Source organism: Prorops nasuta, unplaced genomic scaffold, assembly GCF_024137725.1.
Source record: "Prorops nasuta isolate Cenicafe-Biocafe unplaced genomic scaffold, Cenicafe_Pnas_1.2 PNAS00011, whole genome shotgun sequence".
NCBI classification, from domain to species: domain Eukaryota; kingdom Metazoa; phylum Arthropoda; class Insecta; order Hymenoptera; family Bethylidae; genus Prorops; species Prorops nasuta.
The window spans coordinates 140,327-162,030 of NW_027116808.1; the positions used below are offsets into that span (position 1 = coordinate 140,327).

At 38.5% G+C, this 21,704-nt stretch overlaps 1 protein-coding gene and 1 long non-coding RNA gene across 4 annotated transcripts in view; one reads left to right on the plus strand and one right to left on the minus strand.

Annotated features, from left to right (window-relative positions):
• cpo (couch potato) overlaps positions 1–21,557 on the plus strand; it is a 71,801-nt gene extending 50,244 nt beyond the window's left edge. The window contains exons 7-9 of one of the 3 annotated variants that reach the window (XM_066734268.1): positions 814–1,037; positions 6,278–6,482; positions 10,198–21,557. In XM_066734268.1, the coding sequence (XP_066590365.1) occupies positions 814–1,037; positions 6,278–6,482; positions 10,198–10,230 (462 nt within the window). In that variant the 3' untranslated portion in view covers positions 10,231–21,557. The remainder of the gene's footprint in view (positions 1–813; positions 1,038–6,277; positions 6,483–10,197) is intronic. The other 2 variants (XM_066734269.1, XM_066734270.1) reach the window with 2 other exon arrangements.
• LOC136777743 (uncharacterized) lies at positions 6,507–8,869 on the minus strand. Its single transcript, XR_010823295.1, has 4 exons — positions 8,552–8,869; positions 8,173–8,484; positions 7,725–8,029; positions 6,507–7,650 (listed from the first exon to the last, which is right to left on the minus strand). It is a non-coding gene; the product is annotated as an uncharacterized lncRNA (long non-coding RNA).
• Positions 21,558–21,704: the final 147 nt, after the last annotated feature.

Below are 21,704 nucleotides of genomic sequence, written 5' to 3' on the forward strand. Positions count from 1 at the left end.
CCGAGAGGCTTGTACAGTTTAACGACATCAAAGCTCTTCTGCCAGGTTGTACAACGTTAAAATCTAAAATATAAGTGATCAACGGTACCCGATGGTCATTTAGCGGGATGATAATTCATTCAGGCATCGCTGTATAGCCTGGGTCACGCATTAATATACCGTAAATGGATACTCAAAGTGCGAATTAGTTCTGATTCTGGATACAAACATGAATCAGGTCCCAATATGGTTGTAGCTATACGATTAAACAAATTAATTAACGTGTATAATTACTTTTCTGCTTGGCTTTATAAACTTTTATTTCTTTTTTGTCCACACTTCGAGCCTTTTAGCTTCTTGAGCAATAATTATATATCCGATATTGAATTATTCACCACTGTGGCACTCGAATTAAAAAATCATTCACTTACCCAAAAACCATCACGAATATTTGACAATGATATATATATATATATATATATAGAGAGAGAGAGAGAGAGAGAGAAATGAATAAAAATTCAATGAAATAGAATTAAATTTTAGCAGTGTTATTTATTATTTAATGCCACAAAGTACAATATTACTTTTATCACGAGCTTCTTATAATTGTTAATTATTTAGCAGCGTGAATTCGTGGATCGATACAGGGACACTATATTATTTATTTGTTATATTGGAATAGGAGTTGAATGAACTATAAAGAGACTTACCTGCATGGTTGGAAAAACTTGAGATTAAGCAAGATCAAAGTAGCACAAATTTTTATTTTGTTGTCAGAAATATGAGAGAGGAGCATGAATTGTTTCGTAGGATAGATAAATGAATACAGGAAAGAACTTTTGGTTTCAGGCACCGATGTCACTGCCTCATCCGACGACTCTGACATCGATACATGCGTCGCTGCCACATTTCCTGCCGTCACCAGCTCTGGCGTCTCCTGTTGGTTCACCCTCGTCGCAGCCCAACATCGCAGTTAGCAATGCTCCTTGCTCAACCCTCTTCGTGGCGAACCTCGGCCAGTTCGTATCCGAGCACGAACTCAAGGACATTTTCAGCAGGTCAGATAGCGATACCTTGATTTACCACTGATCAACATTCTCTTGCAATCACAAAAACCATCCCCACCTTTAACCTCTTACACCAACCAGTCTCTTCACTTTTTATCTGAAACAAAAATAATCTCATCACCTTCCATTTATTCCTGATCAAGAAAAGACAATATACAGGGTGTACCACTAAATATGCACTGGAGCATGAACGTAATTTCTTATTTACCTTTGAAATTACTGTACAAATGTTAAAAAAACTGATGTTTTAATTCCCCTTACGTACATTCTCCGATAGAACTTTCGATCACCCTGTATACTTCCATCCATCGCATCGCCAAATCTGCTTCTCGAGTAAAACGAGCAAACGCAATAAAAGTAAACTCTTTCCAGGTCAATTTTACACTGAAAAATTTCTTTTCTCCTAACTGGTGAAATTTTACAATTGTACATAAACCTTAATTGTATATATGCTGCACAGATGTAGGAATCAACGAAGAAACCGAAGCTTGGATTTTACAGTAACGCACAGCCATATCGAGAATTTTTAATCGATGGAGAGTTTCATTCTCTCTCTCTCTCTCTCTCCCTCTCTCTCTCTCTCTCTCTCTCTCTCTCTCTCTCTCTCTCTTTCTCTTTCTCTTTCTCTTTCTCTATTCGTATGATACAACTTTTACCAGAGACTAAACTTTCTAATGGATCGCAATGTCAGTTTTCCAAATGGTATATGCGAAAAGTGTACCAGGCAATTGACGATTTTCTTCCTCGCAATTCACATAATCGCTTTTGGTGAATTCTTGCAGGAGGAGGGGGTCTGGAAAAGTCATAGGGAAGCAACAGTTTAGGCATGCAAATGCGGGGAAATGCAGCTTGCGATAATCGACCTGGTATATACGTAATACTGCGCGGGATTCGTCTCGGCTTTATGGTTGCTCTCGAGTAATAATTTATTTCAAGCTGCTCCACCATGCGGAACCTTTCTCACGACCGTGAATATAGCGGCGCAGGCACGCGCTACGTCATGACTCATTTTGCAGTAAATAAAAAACATTCACGGTCGCTTTTCTTCGGTCCATCTAAATCGAAGAAGGCGAAGCGATAATTGCGAGGCTGATATTTCTATCGAGCGAAACTCGTAGGGTTTGTGCAACGCGTGATTATTAATCGGAACGTAACTGGATCCTGTGCGGCGAATATTTTGCGGAGAGTCGGCATTAAGGGGATGTAATAACGGTTGAGGAAGAATTAGCTTGACGCGAGAGCTGGCGTAGCTATCTGTGCAGAGTTTAATAAACCAACAGTGAAATTGGATTATCCCTGAGGAAGTGGCAAATGTCAGTGCAATGGCGTAATGATAAGGGGGAGGGGCGCGAGTTTCGTTAGCGCATAGGCGTCACTCGTTGCAAATTTGAGATCCAAATTGAAGGGGGATCGATATTTGCGAAGCGAGTTAGGGGGTATTTTTGCGGAGTGCAATTTGTAAGGGAGTATTTTTGAACGTAATGCATCCTCCTGAAGATTCTCTTCGTTAAGGGGATGTAATAACGGTTGAGGAAGAATTAGCTCGACGCGAGATTTGGTGCAGCTATCTGTGCAGAGTTGAATAAACCAAGGGTAAAATTTGTGATTATTCTTGAGGAAGTGGTAAACGTAGTGCAATGGCGCAATGACGGGGGGGGGGGGCAAATTTTGTTAGTGCATACGCGTCACTCTCGTTGCAAAATTGATATCTACGTCGATGGGGAATCGATAATTGCAAAGAGCTGGTATTTCCATCGAGTAAAATTCGTATAGGGGAGTATTTTTGAACGGAATGCCACCTGGTTTCTCGTGAATATTTTCTGTATTAAGAGGATGTAGCACCAGTAGGCAAAGAATTAGCTCGGCGCGAGCGAGCTGACACGAGTCGGGGTAGCTATCTGTGTGGAGTTGAATAAACCAACGATGAAATTGGATTATCCCTGAGGAAGCGGCAAACGTCTGTGCAATGGCGTCATGATGAGGGGGCAAGTTTCGTTAGTGCATAGGCGTCGCTCGTTGCAAGGTCGAGATTTAAAATCAAAACGAGTCGATAATTATGAAATATATTTCTATAATAAAGAAAAGGACTCGTAAATGAATATATTTTTAAATAGAGTCTCTGAATATTCTTGAATATTTCACAGGGAGTCGCTATTAAGGAGATGTAGCACCGGTGCACGAAGAATTAGTTTGACGGGAGCGAATGAGAGAGAGAGAGAGAGAGAGAGAAGACAGCTATATCTGTGCAGAGCCGAGTTTCGCAGATAGTCGCTATTAAGGGGATGTAATACCTGTGGAAAAAGAATTAGCTTGACGCGAGCAAGTGGGGAAGTTATCTTTGTAGAGTTGAATAAAGCAACGATGAAATTTAATTATCCTTGAGGTAGCGGCAAACGTCACTGCAATAGCGTCACAACGAGGGGGCAAATTACGTTAGTCCATAGGCGTCGTGCTATAGGGAACATGAACAAATTCACCGATACACGGGCGTCGCTCTTTGGAAGCCCAATATCCAAATCAGGACGAGTCGATAATCACAAGAATTGATATTTTTAGCGAGTAAAATTCGTAGGAGAATATTTTCAGCAAGACTACCTCTAAAAACTAAAAAATTTCACATATATCCACGTTTAAGGGGATGTAGTACCTGATGTAGAAAAAGAATTACTCTGATAAAAAGAAATCTGATTCGAGTAATATTTTCACCAAAATAAATAAAGGACCCACGCGAAAGTTGATTATCCTTGAAGTACGTACCAGCAAACGTCTATACAATGGCGTCGTAACGAGGGGGGCAATGCTCGTTAGTGCATAGGCGTCACTCGTTATTTTCCGATAAGCGGTTTTCGTCCAGCTGATTTAATGCTAGCGTTCGCGCGCCGCGACGACACTTGGCCACTCTTAGAGAGATACGGTAATTCTCTGAAATATATCGGTACTCTGTGCAAACTTTCGAAAATTGCGGACGTGCAATGTTCTCTCGCACGTGACGCGTGTAATTAACTCGGTGAGCTACTTGCGAATTCATACGAGGAACTAGGGGGTTTGCAGGATAATGAGATTCGGCGGACTAATTATACGGGGGAGGAAGAAGGGTTTGTGTGCGGTAGGCCTTGCTTGGACGACGCTGTGTGGACTTTACCACTATATTATATGCATATATCTATCACTAGCATCGCCAGCAGTGAGTGCCTCGGACCAAAGGCCCTGATTTCATCATTCGTATATATTTATATTTAGCTGCTATGGGCCGGTAGCGATAATTCCTCGGGCAAAGAATCGCTAAAGAGCGTAAAACGCGATCCAGAAATATATACTTTCCCAATATTGCATAAATATCCTCGGGACATCCTTGGGACATTGGGAGGATAGCCACACGATCAATGGATGCGACAAGAATATCCTCTGAACATGGCGCGCCATCGGAGCTACCTTTAGCTTGGATTCCCAATTATATCCCGCGTAGTGTCAGGAACGTCTCTGAAATGTGTCAAATTGATTCCTGGAAACGTTCCTGACACTATGCGCGCCGTATATAAAACGATACGCGAGTCTCTCCAAGCCGGAGTTGGATATAAATTATTCTAGGCTGGTTAAGCACGTCCGTAATTGTTTGGAGAACTTGTTAATTGTTTGACGCAACGCTGTACGGAAATAGAAGGTTTTTTATTGCAGTGAATTAGAGATAAATATGAAAAGTTGCGAGCGATGGGATTAGAAACTGTTACAGTTTAAATTGGAGAATGCTTCAACGCTGTTCATTAAATAGAACAAGTAACGTTTTAACGCTGCCTAAGAGTATTAGAGTAACTCGCAAGTCGCGTTAATAATCCACTAATCCATGAATAGACGCTGTCAACAATTTCTCCGTGACATAGCAAGAGGAGAATATAGTACACTCAGAACCGCTACCTGCTTTAACCATTTAGAATAGCTCGTCCGAATGTAAATTTCGTCTGCTCTCGGTGCTGAAAGTTTTTCTTGCCGCAGAAACAAATTGTTGCTTCGTTTTATAATTGATCTATCAGTTCCAGCTATTTTTATGCTTCTAGCTCAGCCAGTTGTGGTTACTCGTCTCTCACTCTCTTTCTCTCTTCAGCATTTTACACGATACGTTTTTATTTTACGAGCCAGGAATTCGACCAAATGGCACACTCTAGCAGTATGCATGTATATAGAGAGCATAACTTTCAGAAAAGATCCATGAAACAACCGTAGGCATCGTAACCCTGAACGAACCTTTTGTACCCGCAGCAAACACTGGTCGCCAATAGCTCCATAGGCCACACCAGCCGGTATATACAGTAGCATTTATGTAGTCCGCAGAAGTTGGCGCAAATGCAACGAGCGTGGGAAAATTAGCACATTACGCGCAAATAGTATATCCCGTGGTCCGCTCTATCTAAATTAGTGCCTCGTTGACAATTATTTACGAGGGGTATTCGCAAACTCGAGTGGTAACACTTTCCTGACAACAATTGCGGTTTCGGAAAGAAAAGTAGTTGTAAAATCTCTTCGCAGTCTGGTTAAAGCGATTTACGTATGAGAAAACTGCAAACTCGGACTGACGGAGTTTTCATTTTAAGTAGGAAAGGCATAGTGTATTTGGCATAGCGTGAAAAACGTTTTTAACACTACGTGTGTTATAAGGTATACAACATTCGACCCTTAAAGGCCCCAAGAGCATTTTTGCAATCTTCATTAATAAAATAATGCGTAATTAGATAGAATTATAAAATCGTATAAGGATGAAACATATATAACTAAACAACACTTAAACCAGTTATTTAGTTATGATTTCATCATATTCAGTTAATTTATTATTTTATGACGTCCTTATATCGGGGTCTTTCGTTTACTATCGCATAAGTACTCTGTTCCCATAAAGAGGCTTTTCGGCTATTAAGGGTTAATTGTATGTACGGTTTATCTGGTCTCTCTCAGGTTCGTATTAACACGAACAAGAGTCCCACGCGCAATGTTGGTCGAATTTCGAGACGTTCTCCATACAAATCACACTATGACCATGCATTTTCTTACAAGATCCTTTGCCATTGTTTAACAAAAACAATCGCGTCCTCGAATGAAAATCGGTGATAAAACTCGTGCGCACTTTTTAGTTTAGCGATTTGCGTATTAGCCGAGTTGCGAATTGGCATTGACGGAATTCGGGTTGCGACAAAACAAAGGCACGCCATATTGTACGCTTGTATTATTTATTGTATGCACAGTTTCCCTGGTTTCTCCCGGCTTCGTATGCACACGAAGGGAGGCTCGCCAGTGGCGTTTGTCGAATTTCAAGACGTTCGCTATGCGGCGCAGGCGATGGCCACTCTCCAAGGATCCTTTCTCCTCTCCTCCGACCGGGGAGCGATAAGAATCGAGTACGCAAAGTCGAAAATGGCCGAGGTGGGCTTTACAAATATCTGGATCGAAGTAGGTTTCACTCTTTAATCTCTCTCTCTCTCTCTCTCTCTCTCTCTCTCTCTCTCTCTCTCTATCTCTCTATCTCTCTCTATGTAATGGAACAATGTGCCTGCGCCAAGTGAAAACCACTCGAGGTCGTCGCGACGGAAACGCTTCGCTAATTCGTTCAATCTTCATTTCTTTCCCGTCCATCTGTCCCCCTCCCTCTGCTGTTTCTCTTCATTTCTCTCTGATTATCCGCTTCTCTCCTCTTCCCTTTTACAATTTCCCTCGCAACATCCGAATTTCCTCTTCTCTCTACCTCTCTGACAAAATTTCTTTCACAAGACCATGCACCGTCAGAAATTATTCAACCGCGTTTTTCATCATTCTACGTTTCAACATATCTCTTCCTCTCCTATTTTATTTTCATTCATGAAAGCAATGGGATAGCAAAAGGTGTTTCCCTCGCTACGCCACGGGCAAAACAGTGGACTCAGCGAGCTTCCGGTATAATAGCTGTCAAAAGTTTGCTCGGACCATGGAAAACCGAGAGATTGTATTCAATCGTTTGCTTTTGTCGAATATTTTGACGACTTTGCACTTGCTTTCCCAATGGATTCTGTCGAGATCAGAGCTTCTGGTGTATCGCCAGATTATCGTGTCAGCTTGCAATCACGAAATCGAGATGCTGCATTGGGCTGGGTCCACCATGAAAAATTTACCACACAACGCCAATTGCCAATTGAACGCAAATCGTTTGTTAATCGTGCGTAATTCTAGATAGCGACTTTCTTTTCGACGTTCGTGCGAATCCATTTGTTCAACAGTGGAGTTTCTTAATTTCGCTATTTTCCCAGCACGCTTCGTGTATGCCCGAATATATATGGCATGCATAGTGTCGGAAACGTTCCAACGTGTCAAATTGAGTCCGGGAATGTTTTTGGAACGTTCCTGAGACTAAGTATACCATCTGGGTATTATACATATACATTTGCGTTTTCTTTGAGTTAGCTCTTTTGGTTGATTTCAAAATGTCCTTTTCTTCCTGCTCTCTACGGCTCTCTCGCAGTCGTTCCTTTATCCAATTTCATCCTATGAAATCTGCCTTTCGACGCCAATGCACAACACACGCAAAAACTGCCTTTTATCTATTACACGTTCCATGTAGCAACAGTCCACATCAGGCAAAATTATACTGAAAAACAAGAATTTTCAAACTTTAAATTGCTGCACGCACAAATTTTCAAACAATTGAAGAAATCTGTTTACCAAAACATTGCATTTCTTTTTAAACATGTTGTTGAAACGAGAAAACGGTAAAACACGTCTTCTGTGAAAGCAAACTAATCATTAGCGAATGTATATTTAGTTTACTAGACATATCACTTTTATTTCCAATTGCGCCCATTGTTTAGAAACTTAATATTAATTTAACAGGCTCGAATACGTCTTTCACTCGTTGTATGTATAACTTCAGTTTTCGTAGAAGTCCTTTATTCTTTTTGCGCCAAACAAGATAAGTTTCCACGAAATTCTTTGATAGAAATCACACAGTTTACTGTAGGGTTTTCAAGCTGAACAAAGAAAAGATACGTAACGATGAGACTAAAGTGATTTAGCGCTAATTTCATGATAGTTCTTATGATTTATAGTTATAGAGTACAGGTTGGGTAAGATACAAAAGGTTAAAGGGAGTAAAAAAAAAAGTAGAGCTTACAATCGGACGTCCTTTCATCGTTTAATTAAAAGATCAATAACTCCGGTGTACGTAGGGTTGGGCACGGAGCATCGAGATGCATTGTCATTTCGCGTGTTCGTTTACCACGAAAATCCACTACGATTAAATACGGAATACCCAATAACCGTATGTATGCTCATTGGAAGCCCTCTGGTGGACCACTGTAGACTACGGTTAAAGCACAATCTTCCAGTCTCTCTCTCTCTCCCTCTCCCTCTCTCCTCAGACGCATACAATTCATCCAAGAATTGTCCCGAGTGGCACGCTCAGCCAACGCCATCCTAACGAACTCTGAAATTAAACGAGTCTCTTAATAAAACCTCCTCGAATCTCTTCACTTACCAAACTCATACCGTACCTCTCATTAATTCGCGATCCTTCCATTAATACGATATAAAAGCTTCCGTTCGTACAAAAATACCTTAAAATCCACAGCTTTTACGAGTGATATTCACTCATTAACGTATACAGTTCATCTTGAGAATTTTTACGATGAACGTCCAACTCCAAAAAATCTGACATTATCCACCGATTCGACACTGAATAATGTCGATTAAACCGTGGAACGTAAAAAATACGACGCTTCTCTCTCTCTCTCTCTCTCTCTCTATATATATATATATATATATATATAGAGAGAGAGAGAGAGATTTTTACCTAAGTCGAAAATATAATATAAAACAAAAATAATTGCTGCTCAGATAGTCTCCAACAACTGGTGTGGATTGAAGTTGGTGTAGATTGAAGTTGGTGTAGATTGAGGCTGGTCTAGATTGAGGTTGGTGTAGACAGAGGGCGCGCCGCGCGCCATATTGTGTAAACACAGCTTCGTGAATATTTCGCAAATCAAACTTTGTTTTCATACTTGTTGCACTGGTGAATTTTTACATTCGAAGAGCGGAGAGTGAAATATTTTCAGAGAACGTATCGTTTGAAAGTGTTTGTTTCTTTCAATGTGGACTTATTTTCGAAGTGCCGAGATTTCTCTTTCGAGAAGACGAAGAAGAAGTGATGAAAGAGCAGTGTGAATCGTGCAGAATCTTGTCGCTTTAGAATGCACTAAGTTTTAAGTCGTTTCACTCACGTTTCGTTACACCGTTATGGCTTCTGATCCTTGTAAATAATACTAATTTGCAGCGTGACGATTCGCACACCGTTACTGAAATTAAAGGTGGAAAACCTAGCGATACGTTCCAGAAACTGCATTAAGATCTAGCGATATAATAGTTGCCGTGGTTCGAGAAAAAAGAAGCGTGACTCTATCCGGAAAGCGTGCCTTTTGAGTCTGCGGCTTTGCAGTTCCTCGCTTCACGGATCTTTACAAGCTCGTTCAATAATGCACACGTTAAAAAAGTATTATAGGATGTTTCGTAGCCACCAAAAGCAATCGTTTAATTTTCGAAAGCGTCAAACTCTGTCATTAGAAGCGCCCTCTATTTGAAAGTTCTGGTAAAATTCAACTCGTACTACAAGCGTATATTACTATAATTCCAATATAATTGAGGTTAAGTTGAAAACCGAGGCTGAGAATATAACATCTGGCAGGGAATAAGAACCAAACACTTTTCATAAGCATCCATTTATTATTACTTTTAGGAATACTCGAACACTTTAAATGAAATATCCACGTCAATCCTCAGAACACTCTCTATCGATTCACTCCTCATTTTGTTTCAATAACTTTGTTTTCCCAACTGTCTATAGCTATTTTTTTTTCAGCTTTTTTTTAGTTAAGTTGAATGTTTTTTTAAACGATTTTACAACATTGGCATTGGTTCCTTAAAAGAAACTCGACGGAGCAATTGGATGGAACCTTAAAATCTGTTGTTGACATACCAAAATTGATTAGAAAATTGTCAGTACTGATTTTTAATGATTGATTTGGAAAGGAATGTATATATTAAAAAATTATACAATATATAATTAACGTTTAATATTAGTGGAATGTAAGCTTACTAATTAGAATCAACGAATATAAAAAGTAATTGTTTATCGGTATTTCAGGGATCAAAGAGAGAAGAAAACGGGCAACCTTAAGATCGACATTAACGGCATGTAAGGTGTACGCACGAGCTGACCAGAGAGCAACAGACGAGCACTCGCGAGCAGAACCGGAAATGGCGACATCAGGAGAAGGAAAACTGAAAAGATTGAAGAAAGAACCAGCGAGGGATACGTGATCGGCGGTGGCAAAGCAGACATGGAACAGGAAAATGCGAGCGAGAAAAATGAGATTAACGATGGCACAGACGCAATAGGAAACACAGCGACACACTAAAACTACGAAAGAAATAGAATAACGTGTTACTGTAAAACGGCACCGATAGTAAACTCTGTAAATTTCTCGACAGAAACGACCACTCGTTGGTTCGTGACTCGCGAGGGCCCAGTAATCGTGTAATATCCTAAGTACATAACATATATATATATACACTATATATATTTTTTTTAACGCCTTAACTTATTCGATTCGTAGGTGAGTAGTGTAATATTTTAAAGTATTTATTTTGACGTATTTCTTTTATTCTCGATTGACAAAGACGACGAAGACAAGGACGAGAACCGGTCAATTTCATGAGGAGAGGCGAGATAGAGAAAGAGGAAGAAAGAGAGAGTTATGGAATAGAAAAAGACGCGAGGCTTTATGTGAAAGGGACAGAAATCTGAGTCACCGCCACAGTGGCACAATTTTCTTTCGTTCGTGTATATTATATATAGTATATATATAGATATGTAAAAAACACGGCACTGTGGAAATTAAACGCGCGTGTTGCTCCGACACTTATACACGTAGAAAAAACTTTAGAAAAATGAGCCTTGAGCGCCCAGTCGAGTTTTTCATCGCGAGAAACATGCTCGACGCGCCACTCTCGCTACTCGATCAAAATTAACAAGCGAGGAATATCAACCATCGATTCTATATTTCTTTAAAATACAAAAGAAACGCTCCGCCCGAAATCTTGAAGCAACTTGTCGCGAAGTAGAGCTCACTGCGCGCGATATTGGTGAAAGAGGCTCGCGAGCAAAATCTTGTATTATATATATACAAAAATGGCGATGATAATTACATCAAGCTTAATACCAAAGGTGCCCTAAAAAGCGTATATTTATGTTTTATCATTGGCGCGTCGCTATTATATGTATAGCGCAAGTACGCTTTGAAAAGCGATTTCTCTCGATAAGGGGAGCGCAAAGAGTATCCTAGAGAGTTTTTTTTTTGCGGGCGAGAGTGTGAAAGGAACCCGAGTATGGAAGGTGTGGGGAAAGAGAGAGTATTTAAGTAATAATCATATACATATATAAATATTATATTATATATAACGAATGCGAACATATCATAGAGTTAAGTGGTAGACTAGGGATACAAAAAATTTTAATGGAATCACGTACACGCATGTGCACTACGTGCGCGTGGGTCATAAGTTTTAAAGGAAAAATTCAAAGTTCGGTGATCCGTCTGTCGGAGTCAAGAAACGCGTGGAGTGGGGAGAGAAGCAAAATTATCGAGGAAGTAGTTTTCCCTGCGTGCTAAAAAAGATGGCCAACTTGGCACGTAATTTGCCCAAGTGCCTTCCCGTTGGTCAAGTCAAACTGTAACTGTGGTACCGTACATAAGTCTCGTTCTCCATTTATTGTCAAAATTCCCCCTGCCCACCCCTGTCTCCAAATCCTGGAACTAGAACCATCCAAAATTGTCAGGCTGCCCATTCTGGCTTATCCTAAAAGATTCCTGAGCTACCACAAGCCAACTCTGTACATCCGTTCTTATCCTACGCCACTCTATGCACTTGACAGCAGGTCGAGGCTCGAAAATTGTGTTCGCTTTGCGTGTATGAGGGATCGTCAAATCCTGCAAAAGCTTTCGTCGACAACGACGAGTGAAAGATCGAAACCGTATTGTTCTAATTTGCGTGATGTCGCGATACTGTGGCACAACCTCCGTCTGGTCCTTGTTTCTTTACTCCATCCTTTCTACCCACGTAGAACCATTGGGCATTTATTACACGCAACCGCAATTACTAGCGACGAGTGGTAATTACTTAATTAAGTCTATAGAGGTAGAAGGTACGAAAATATGTAAGGAGTAGCAATTATGTTAGGCAATCGGCGCGCAAGATGTACCACTCGTGTACGTCACCATTGGCTCCGTCATTTGTCACGATCGCCGCGCGCGCGCAAGGATGCTCTTTATTTTTATATTTTACCAATGTGTACCGGCGAATCCAAGAATAAGGCAACCGCTGGCCACTTGGCCATCCACACAACTGCCGATGAAACAGTCAATCTTTGTTCCGCACTCAGTCCTTAACCGTCCTGACCACTCGAATTTCTGCAGGAGCAACCATTTGCACACATGTGGGAACACTGTCTATGAGAGTATGTAAACACTGAGAGTACAGGAAACGGAGTGATGAGAGAATTGTCTGGATTTGCGAGACGAGTGAGAAAAGGTGTAATCTGTGTAATACCAAAGAGAGGAAAATTCAATATGGCGGATATTGTTGTTGTAAAGAGCGAGTATTATGAAGTTTGCGTACAGTGGCTGATCACTTATTAGTAAAGTAGGCTAAGTTGACTCCAATGCCGAATGAGGCAAATACATATCAGGATATCGAAAGTATTCGACCGTTGGGCGTGTTGTGTTCGGTGAAAAATCTGCTGTAGATTCAGGGTTGTTGTAAACTGATACATATCTTTAGATCTGTAAGGATTCGAATTGACGAGAAATGTATTGCGAAAGGGGGAGGGGGCGTGAAGGCTCGCATCTGCATTTGTTAGAGAAGAGCGTTGATTTTTCTTTGGTAGTATTAGAGTAATGAGAAGATAAAGGTTTGCTGGATTCGATTACCGTTATAAGAAAATATAATTATTCTTGGTGGTAGCCGTGTGACTATCTGAGCCCAAGCTGTTTTACAAATGCTTTCTGTGCTCATCCTATACATTTTCTAGTAAATTATATACATAACCGACTAAAATCTTACTTTTTATAGGCTCGTTGCGAACGTTGAGAAATTTTTAATGAAATTATCAAAAAAAAAAACTCAAACATATCATTAAGGAGCCTCGTGAAACTTATCGACTTACGAATTTTCTATACGACCACTCAAAGCTGTCAAGGTGAATGAAATTCATTTCAAATGTTTGCTCGGCGCCGGAAACTTTTGTTGGCGAGTCATTGCAGCTGTGAATGTGATTTAAAGAGGACAAAAAACTGAAGAAAGTATAGCCTAAATTATACTTCAAGCGAGGCCTTACACCCACGTACAGTGAAACGCCGCGGGAAATTCATTGAGCGAACTTTGCTTTATCAATTTTTTCAATGATCCTCGTTGATAAACTTTCGGTGCGATAAATTATAGATTATTGAATAATTTAATAGAAAAAATTGAAAACAGGAGGGCGAACGAAACGAATCGTTTTGCTTGTCGAATGAAAAATTATTATTCTTGGCGATTAGAGTTTTTCACCATTAATTATCTGTAAAGAAATGCAAATTTCTGGAAAAGACACATATCATGAAAGTATAACGATTCGCGTGCTGCTTGGACACAAAAATTGAAACAATTAATTTGCATAAAATGGCTTAAATTATTCAGATTCATGGCGCTTGTCCGTAGAGCGGAACTCGAGTGGCTCCAATGTTACGCGGATCGTTAAAAAAATCGCGAATTCCATTGTAGGCGTGTCACGTGAGGATGGCGACAATCCGGGCTAAAAACTCGTATGCAAATCTTGAGGAATCGCAGAGGGAAGGGAGGGGGGAAATCTTGCGCAAGCCGTAGAAACTTAACAAGGATAAAATAATGAGTGTCTTTTCAAACTTAATTATATCTCGCTTCTGGGAAAGACACGATTTTTCGAATTCCATTAGATTCTAACCATCATCGTATTCTGTAAATTAGAATTAAATGGCATTAGAGAAGAAACTGAGTTTTTCCAAAATGAGAATTGATTTCTTTTGAAAAGAGACTCTTCAAATGTGTTTTTTATTTTTTAATTTTTTTTGTCAACAAAGAGCGCCAATATCGATGCGAACGTAGCGCGCATTATTCAATGTACTCGTAACTCGATAACTGATAAGTAATCGTTAAACGGAGATTCGTTGCCGACGAATCGCTAGATTGAATTTTAAAGTGCTTTACAAGTGAACTAACTCATATCAGTAGGCAGTACGCTATTATACGATTATATAGAGTGGTATTTGCGTTAGGATATTATAGATGTATCGATACGAAAAGTGTATATCTATATACATGCATAATGTAGTATAATATGAAAAATTTGTGTGTGTATATATACTATACATACATATATATTTATACAGATAGATATCTATACTTATCTCTTTCTCTCTTTCTATGAGCATAAAGTGAAAATGGAAAAGTGATATAGAGGGAGAGAAGGGGAAGTGGTGTGAGCGTGTGTGTGTGTGTGTGTGTGTGTGTATTTGCTTTGCGGATGTATGCAAGCGTGCACGATCACGCGTGACCGTGAGAGCGCGTGAATTTTTGAAAATGCGAGAAAGAGACAAAAAAACGATAAAAGATTCGACGTAACGAAGAAGAAAGGTATACATGTCAATCAGATATTTTGTACCGTAAATAGGAAAATTATTCTAACGAATTTAATTCTCTGTTTTTTTCTACATGCGTATGCGTAAATATTCATACTACATAATAGATACGCACTACATATATGTATATGTGATCGTCAACGACGAATGTATTCCGAAGCTTGAAACGAACTCGAGATGCGTAAGTTGGCTTTTCCTCGGTAGCATGAAAATTGCAGAAATGTTTCAGGAATAATCCTAAAATATTGAAAAGCCACGTAAATCGTTCAGCGATATTCCTGGTACATGTAACTGCAAGCTTCGTACTCTGGGAAGCAAAAAGCTCAATCTCTCTTTGGCTTAACTAAACTCTCATTATCATCGCGAGTCGATCAAAGGAAGGGACAATTGTAATAGTGGAGGAAAATTGCGAAAATTCACTGGCAAATTTTCCCTTCCAAAACTTGCTTTTATTACAATAACGCTTTGTATGTTTGCGAAACGGAGAACACGATTTCACGATCTCTCCTGATGTATCACCAAAGATGTCAACTATATTATTATTATTATTATATCGATCCAAAGAATCTACGAGACCTCGTGAAAAACGGCAGCGTATCGTCAAACGGGACTCGCGAAAATGTTGAAAGTGTAATGGAGGGTCCAGGAGCGTTTGGCGATACGCTCGTCAATAATCATAAAGCATATAGGTCGTAAGGATGCGTTTGGTTTCCTGGAGAGAGAGAGAGGAAAGAAAGAGGGTAGCGCGGAGAATCATGGAAAGATTGGATAAATTCTGGCGAAAAGTTGCAAGCGATAGAGGTGTGTGAGTCGAGTCCTGAAAAAAAAACCTGCCAATATGCAAACAGCTGTTCCAAAATGATCTCAATCCGTCCTTGCGAAACGACGAAAACCTGTTTTTCCCTGAAACGGGGAGATTAAAGTCTCGAGATCCTTCAAGCTCTACTATAGCTCATTAAAAGTACGATCACAACGATCATCGCTCTATTTTTCTTCGTTGCATCGTCAATACTATATAGTTATAGTATACTAGATTAAAAGTAAAATACAGTCACTTGAAAAGACTCGCACCCTTCTGTCTCGAAGCGATTATCCGTGCTAAACTTTTTCGTACGACATCATGCCTTAAACCACACATATCACACTTCTGATTGTAAGAAGAATCACTGTACTAACGATCCGGGCTCTTTGAGGCTGCTGATAAGACTCAAACACCCCAGCAATCGTTTCTTCTCGCTTATATCGATATCAAATCTCAAACTGTAAATCAAGACCGACGCGCTCAACCTTTTGGGGACTTTTTCTCGAGCTAGATTTCAACATTTTATATATGCTGTCAGGTTGATGTTGTTATTTTGTATTGATGGGGGAAAGTGGCGAATTAACGATAGTCGGTCGAGGAGTAGAGGCTGAAGCACAGATTCCAATTTCCGAGGCTCGACTCGTATCTTACAAGTGGTTAACTGTACTATACATTCCAATGCAATTGATAAGGGTAACGAGAGATAAAGCAAGACTATCGTTAAATTCCTGCATTTCCTTATGTTTTTATTTTCATAGTTATACATAGCGTAAGTGCGTTGTCGAGGATTGTGGTTTTCTCTTGTAATAGTTTTCAATTATTTCACTGAAAGTATCGATCCGTGTAGCGTTCCTTGTTGATTCTTAAGCGTTGCACTCGTTTCAAGGTTTTTTTCGAAGGTACCGAGGCGTTCTTTTAAATAGGAAGCATTTGGACTGCTAGATTTTGTTTTCTAACTATGGAAAAATGTAGAAATTATCTTAATGTTACATATACGTTTTACTCGCATGAAACCAGATTGCCTTGCTCGTCACGGCGCTTATGAGCCTTTCGTGGCACTCGTTTCAAAGTACACCGCGAGCACCGGCAATACTCGATTCCCGTTCGTTGGAAAAAATTGTTTTTTTAATTTTTTCAATTGTGAATTTGCAAAATTAATGTCGAGCGAGGATTGAGTATATATTTCATGCATTCCCTCGAGCGATTATTGTCTGTGAACATAGGTACCTGAAAGGATCGACTATTTACTATTTATGACTTGTAAACGCAATCCCAAAGATTGAGAGATGCTATTTTATCTACTCGTATGATGCACCCACCAACTCTGCACTCGTATCTTTTAAGCCCTTGTCATTGGGCATAAAATAGGCAAGCAAACTGTACTTTATGCTCTTGTCAATTTCCATCTTTGCCAGGCAAGAGTATCCTTTCGTCCGATTTCAAAGCCAACGATAATTAATATTGCCTCAAGATTTGTGTTAAAATACACTTGATTTATTTTCAACGCCACCGTTTAATCTCGTAATCGTATTTTCACTCTGTTTGGAAGAGGAGCGATGAATTGTAAAAATCCTAAATGCAACGAAGAATGAAAGATGGATCAGTGGGGCAAAATTATTGTTGGCTTTATTTCAATACAAATTAGGATAGCTCTGGTGTTTTATCGCAAGTATTTGAACAGCGAAGTGGCTAATGTTTTTACGAGGGGAAGCATAATAGTTAAACTCGTTTGTGAATGAAACACAATCGTACTTATTTAAATATTCCACTCTGGATTTCACGTTTTCTCGTTTTTCCAACACGAGCAGAATCTACGCATTGAATTTTTATGACTTACATAATCCACACGTACATTCAAGTAATTTTTATCCTAGACTGCAGCATGTTTCAAGGTTCAATCCTTGACTCTTTCGCGATTAAACTCGTCGATATTGTAAATGATTGTTTTATCGAAAACACTTGAGAATAATTCTTTTATAATTATAAAAAAAAAACAATTGTAAAAATTTATATTATAATCTATTTATAGAATTCTGTATAGTTTAACCGAGTCTGGTCTAATTTTCCTGGATCACAATAGGAAATATCTGTATCGTTCGTATTAATATTTGCTTTGTAAAAAACTGAAGTTCGGTAGTCCAGTTATCGCCAGTTTGTAACGAGGAAACGTGATAAAATCTGTTGGGACAATGGAATATAATTGCACCTGCGGGCAAAGTGTTTTCCGCATTGGATCTATACTGTAAACATTAGCATATCGAGCTAGAAGATTATCATTTTACATCAGCGGAACGTCAATTACTTATTATCTGCGAGAAAAATGGCCTTGCGGTAAAAATAAGCTTACCAAAGTCTCGATTATAGTTGATATGGGCAGAAATGTTTAAATTCATCGAATAGATCACTACGAGTAGATATAGGGAGAATCTGACGATACGTGAATTCGTGTATTTAGGTCTTTATCGATCGTTCGTATTTTATAGTATATATGTTTGTTTATTATACTTTCGCGTGTCTCTTTAGTCGCGTGTAATCCATCGCCAAACGTATGCGGTATGCAAAAGAACAAAATCGAGGCTAATATCGACAGCAAAGTCTTCTTTGAAAATGCCAGGGACGAATATTATTCATCGCGCAAAACCGTGTACACGACCATACATATATATATACGTATTTATGTTTATGTCTGTGTAAATGTCTGTACGTGCATACAGCATTTATTCATGTACTCTCATAACGATATTCGCAATTTGCATCACGTATTTACCAATCGATCAAGGCTGCTATCGAATTTTCATTAAGACATTATTTTATTTCTCTTACGCATTAAAAGATTATTATCTCGCATCAATGAACTCGCTATTGAATTCTTGTTACTAAACTTTGATTCTTAATTGTTAATCCCATGTTATTCGATCTATTAATCGTTATTATAGTCAAAGAGAGCCACGTTAAAATGATGGAAATTTTCTTGAAAGCTCTCGTGAAAATCGAGTTTCATTATTATAACTCAGTGGTGAATCTGCTGCTTTATAAGGCATTAGGAGAATATTTAACGAGCGATTAGATGAAATTTGAATGAGTTTAAGCTGGGTCGGCAGCGTTGCGATGCGAGGACACTGTTAAAGAGAATGAAAATCGTAAAAAACTTGCTGTAGTATTTTACCACTGTTCCCAATTGGCAAACTTTGTCTTGCTCTTTTTACATTTGATTGTATATTATTGTAATTCTTAGTTTTTAAGCTACTATTTATTTATACGTCATAGACGATTATTCTTATTAGAAAAGAGCCGGAGAGTAGCGATCTAAGCCTTCGAGGCGATCTTTTTGCAATGACCAAAATATATGTTTCCTGTTAGGGGTAGTCCATGTGATTTTTAACACGTGGTTAGGAATATTAATGGATAAACGAAAGGATTAAGATATAATAGAAATAGCCGTAATGTTAAGAGATTCTCTTCAAAATTCTAATTGGCTGTATTGTATTAATTATAATTTTCAAAATATTACCGCATGACGAATCGCAGGTAGCGAACAAAAGCAGAGGGTACAGTGACTGACAGTGATGTCGACTGGGCGTGTGAACAATACCGTAGTTAATATACTATACAATAACGAACGAAATTTTAGCTGATTGGAGAATGGATGAATTGTTAGGTCTGTGATTTTTCGCTGCACTGGTGCAATGAGTTGGAACGAGAAAACATATGCTCGTCTCGTTTCAATCAGTCGCACCGATTCAGCACCCTTACAACACGCAATGTCTCGGAGTCGACTTTTGGTCATTATTTGTGCTGTAAGGGCGGGCGGTGCAGCGAGCAAGAACAGGACCCTTGTTCCCCTTGCTTACTCAACGTCATCATCGAACTATATAACGCGTAGTTCTTTTATTAATATCTTTCTCTGCCTTGCGGACGAATTTTTTACAGGGTACTCGCTGGTTGATTAACGATTAATTGTATCTTCGGTGGGCGAGTTGATTAATATTACGCTATCGTAATAGAGAGTAACACCAATCGTTTCTTGCTCTTCACACCTGGTTATATCGCACTCGTGTAATACGTCAAATCGATTGTTAATTTCTATACTAATTCGATCGTTATCGTGGGGCAAGAATCGATTTTGCCTTTTTTTCTCCTCTTTTCATCTACATCCCCTTATCTCTATTTTTTATTGTTCGATTATAGTAATGTATCATTCGTCGTGCGTCAAACTTGTTGAATGTGATGTTCGTTAGAGATATCGCGGTAAGCAAAGATATTATATTGTATTATTTCTCGTTCTGGTTACTCCACGGAATTCGGTAAAGTTGATCGAGAAACGTGAGAGGGACGATGAGTCATACGAGTGTATGCTCTCGCAACGGTATAGTCGACACATACGTTTCATCGCATTTCTCTCTTTCAGCTCCGAATTGGACACTTTTGCGTATACATGTAGTATATTGGTATCTCTGTCTTTGTGTGTGAGGCTAGGCAAAAAAATCGAACAATTATTATTATTATTATTTGCTAGAATCGCGGAATGGCTTACTGAAATTTTTCAATTAATATTATTATATATGTTATATTGTATTTATATTTAGCTGATAAGTCATCATGGAGGGAGGGGGGGGGGGGGATAGAAAGAAAGGGAGGATATATTGGAACTCTGCAGAATTTCAACGCATCTTTCTAACGTCCAGCGGGGAATAAATCGATGCGAAAGGGGTAACTCGGAAAGAGAGAGAGAGAGAGAGAGAGAGAGAGAGAGAGAAAGCACGTACGATACACGGAAATGCGCTAAGTTGTAAGTGTACATTGGTTCATGCCTAAATCGTGCATTATAACAATTTCATATTTATTTAATTGAGAAAAGCAAGAAAAAACCAAGGGAAAATGACGTATTTCCGATCAGTTTTGCAAGTAAATCCGTAGATGATAATAATAATAATAATAATAATAATAGTAATAATAATAATAATAATAAATAAAATAGTTGCAGCTTTCTGTGTAAGGTTATTGTGATATCTAAAGAATAATAACTTTACCTTAGCGATATATAAATTATGTTCAGAAATAAACATCTGAGGTTTAGTGATCGAATATTATTAAAATTATTAATATTAATAATAATAATAGTAATGGTAAGAGTAATAATAATAATAATAATATTAATTAATATTAATGATAACACTAGTGTTAAGGATAAGAATAAAATCAGTATGTCGACGGGGCTTGAGTGACTTGACTGTTCTCTATTCTTTTACAACGAGAGACAGAGGAGAGAACAGGGCGTATATATAATATTTATTTATAATTATTTCCTTTGGTCATCTTCATAATAACGAGGTTAAAATGACAATCTGAGGCCTCGTCAAGTACTGCTGGATGCGCCTGTGTGACGTTACGAAAATTGATTGTAATTATTGAGTGATAACAAAAAAGATAAAAAAATTGTTTCTAATGCACTGAACGAGAGGGCACGATCTGTTGCAATATTATAAAAGAATCTATTAATATATATTTATCGAGTTTCGAAACGTTCACACATCGTCTCCGGATATCAATCCGTCCATTACGTGTCTCGCGAGAGACATTTGCACAAAGCGTGCATATTAATCATGGGGACTACAAAAACATATCATCATATGTAATATTAATATATACATATATACACATTTGTATTTGTATATATGTATATAATAATAAAAAAATATTAAGCAATAAGAATTTATTTATATGCCCGTAAAAGAAGTCGAATAGCATAAGGAGTAACATTCAACATTGCATATCAGTACGTGTGTCTGGGCAAGGATTAGCTTTATATATATATATATATATATATATATATACATATATATATAAATATAAAAAAATATATATATATATAATCTTTACTTCGTCGTTGTCAGGCGTTAATGTTAAACTTAATTACCATTAATTATTAGATTGTGAAAGAATTTCTTCAGGTTCTAAGCAAGATTTGGAAATAAAAAAAAAACATACTTTTTGCGTCATTTATATTGTACAAATCTCCTTCTTTCCCTTTTTTTTATAAAATACGTTTCTTTTCTCATTTGATAAACACGATATAAGATTTTTATTTTAAATGTAAAAAATAAGTCATGAAAATGTCATTATTTTCTTTCGTTT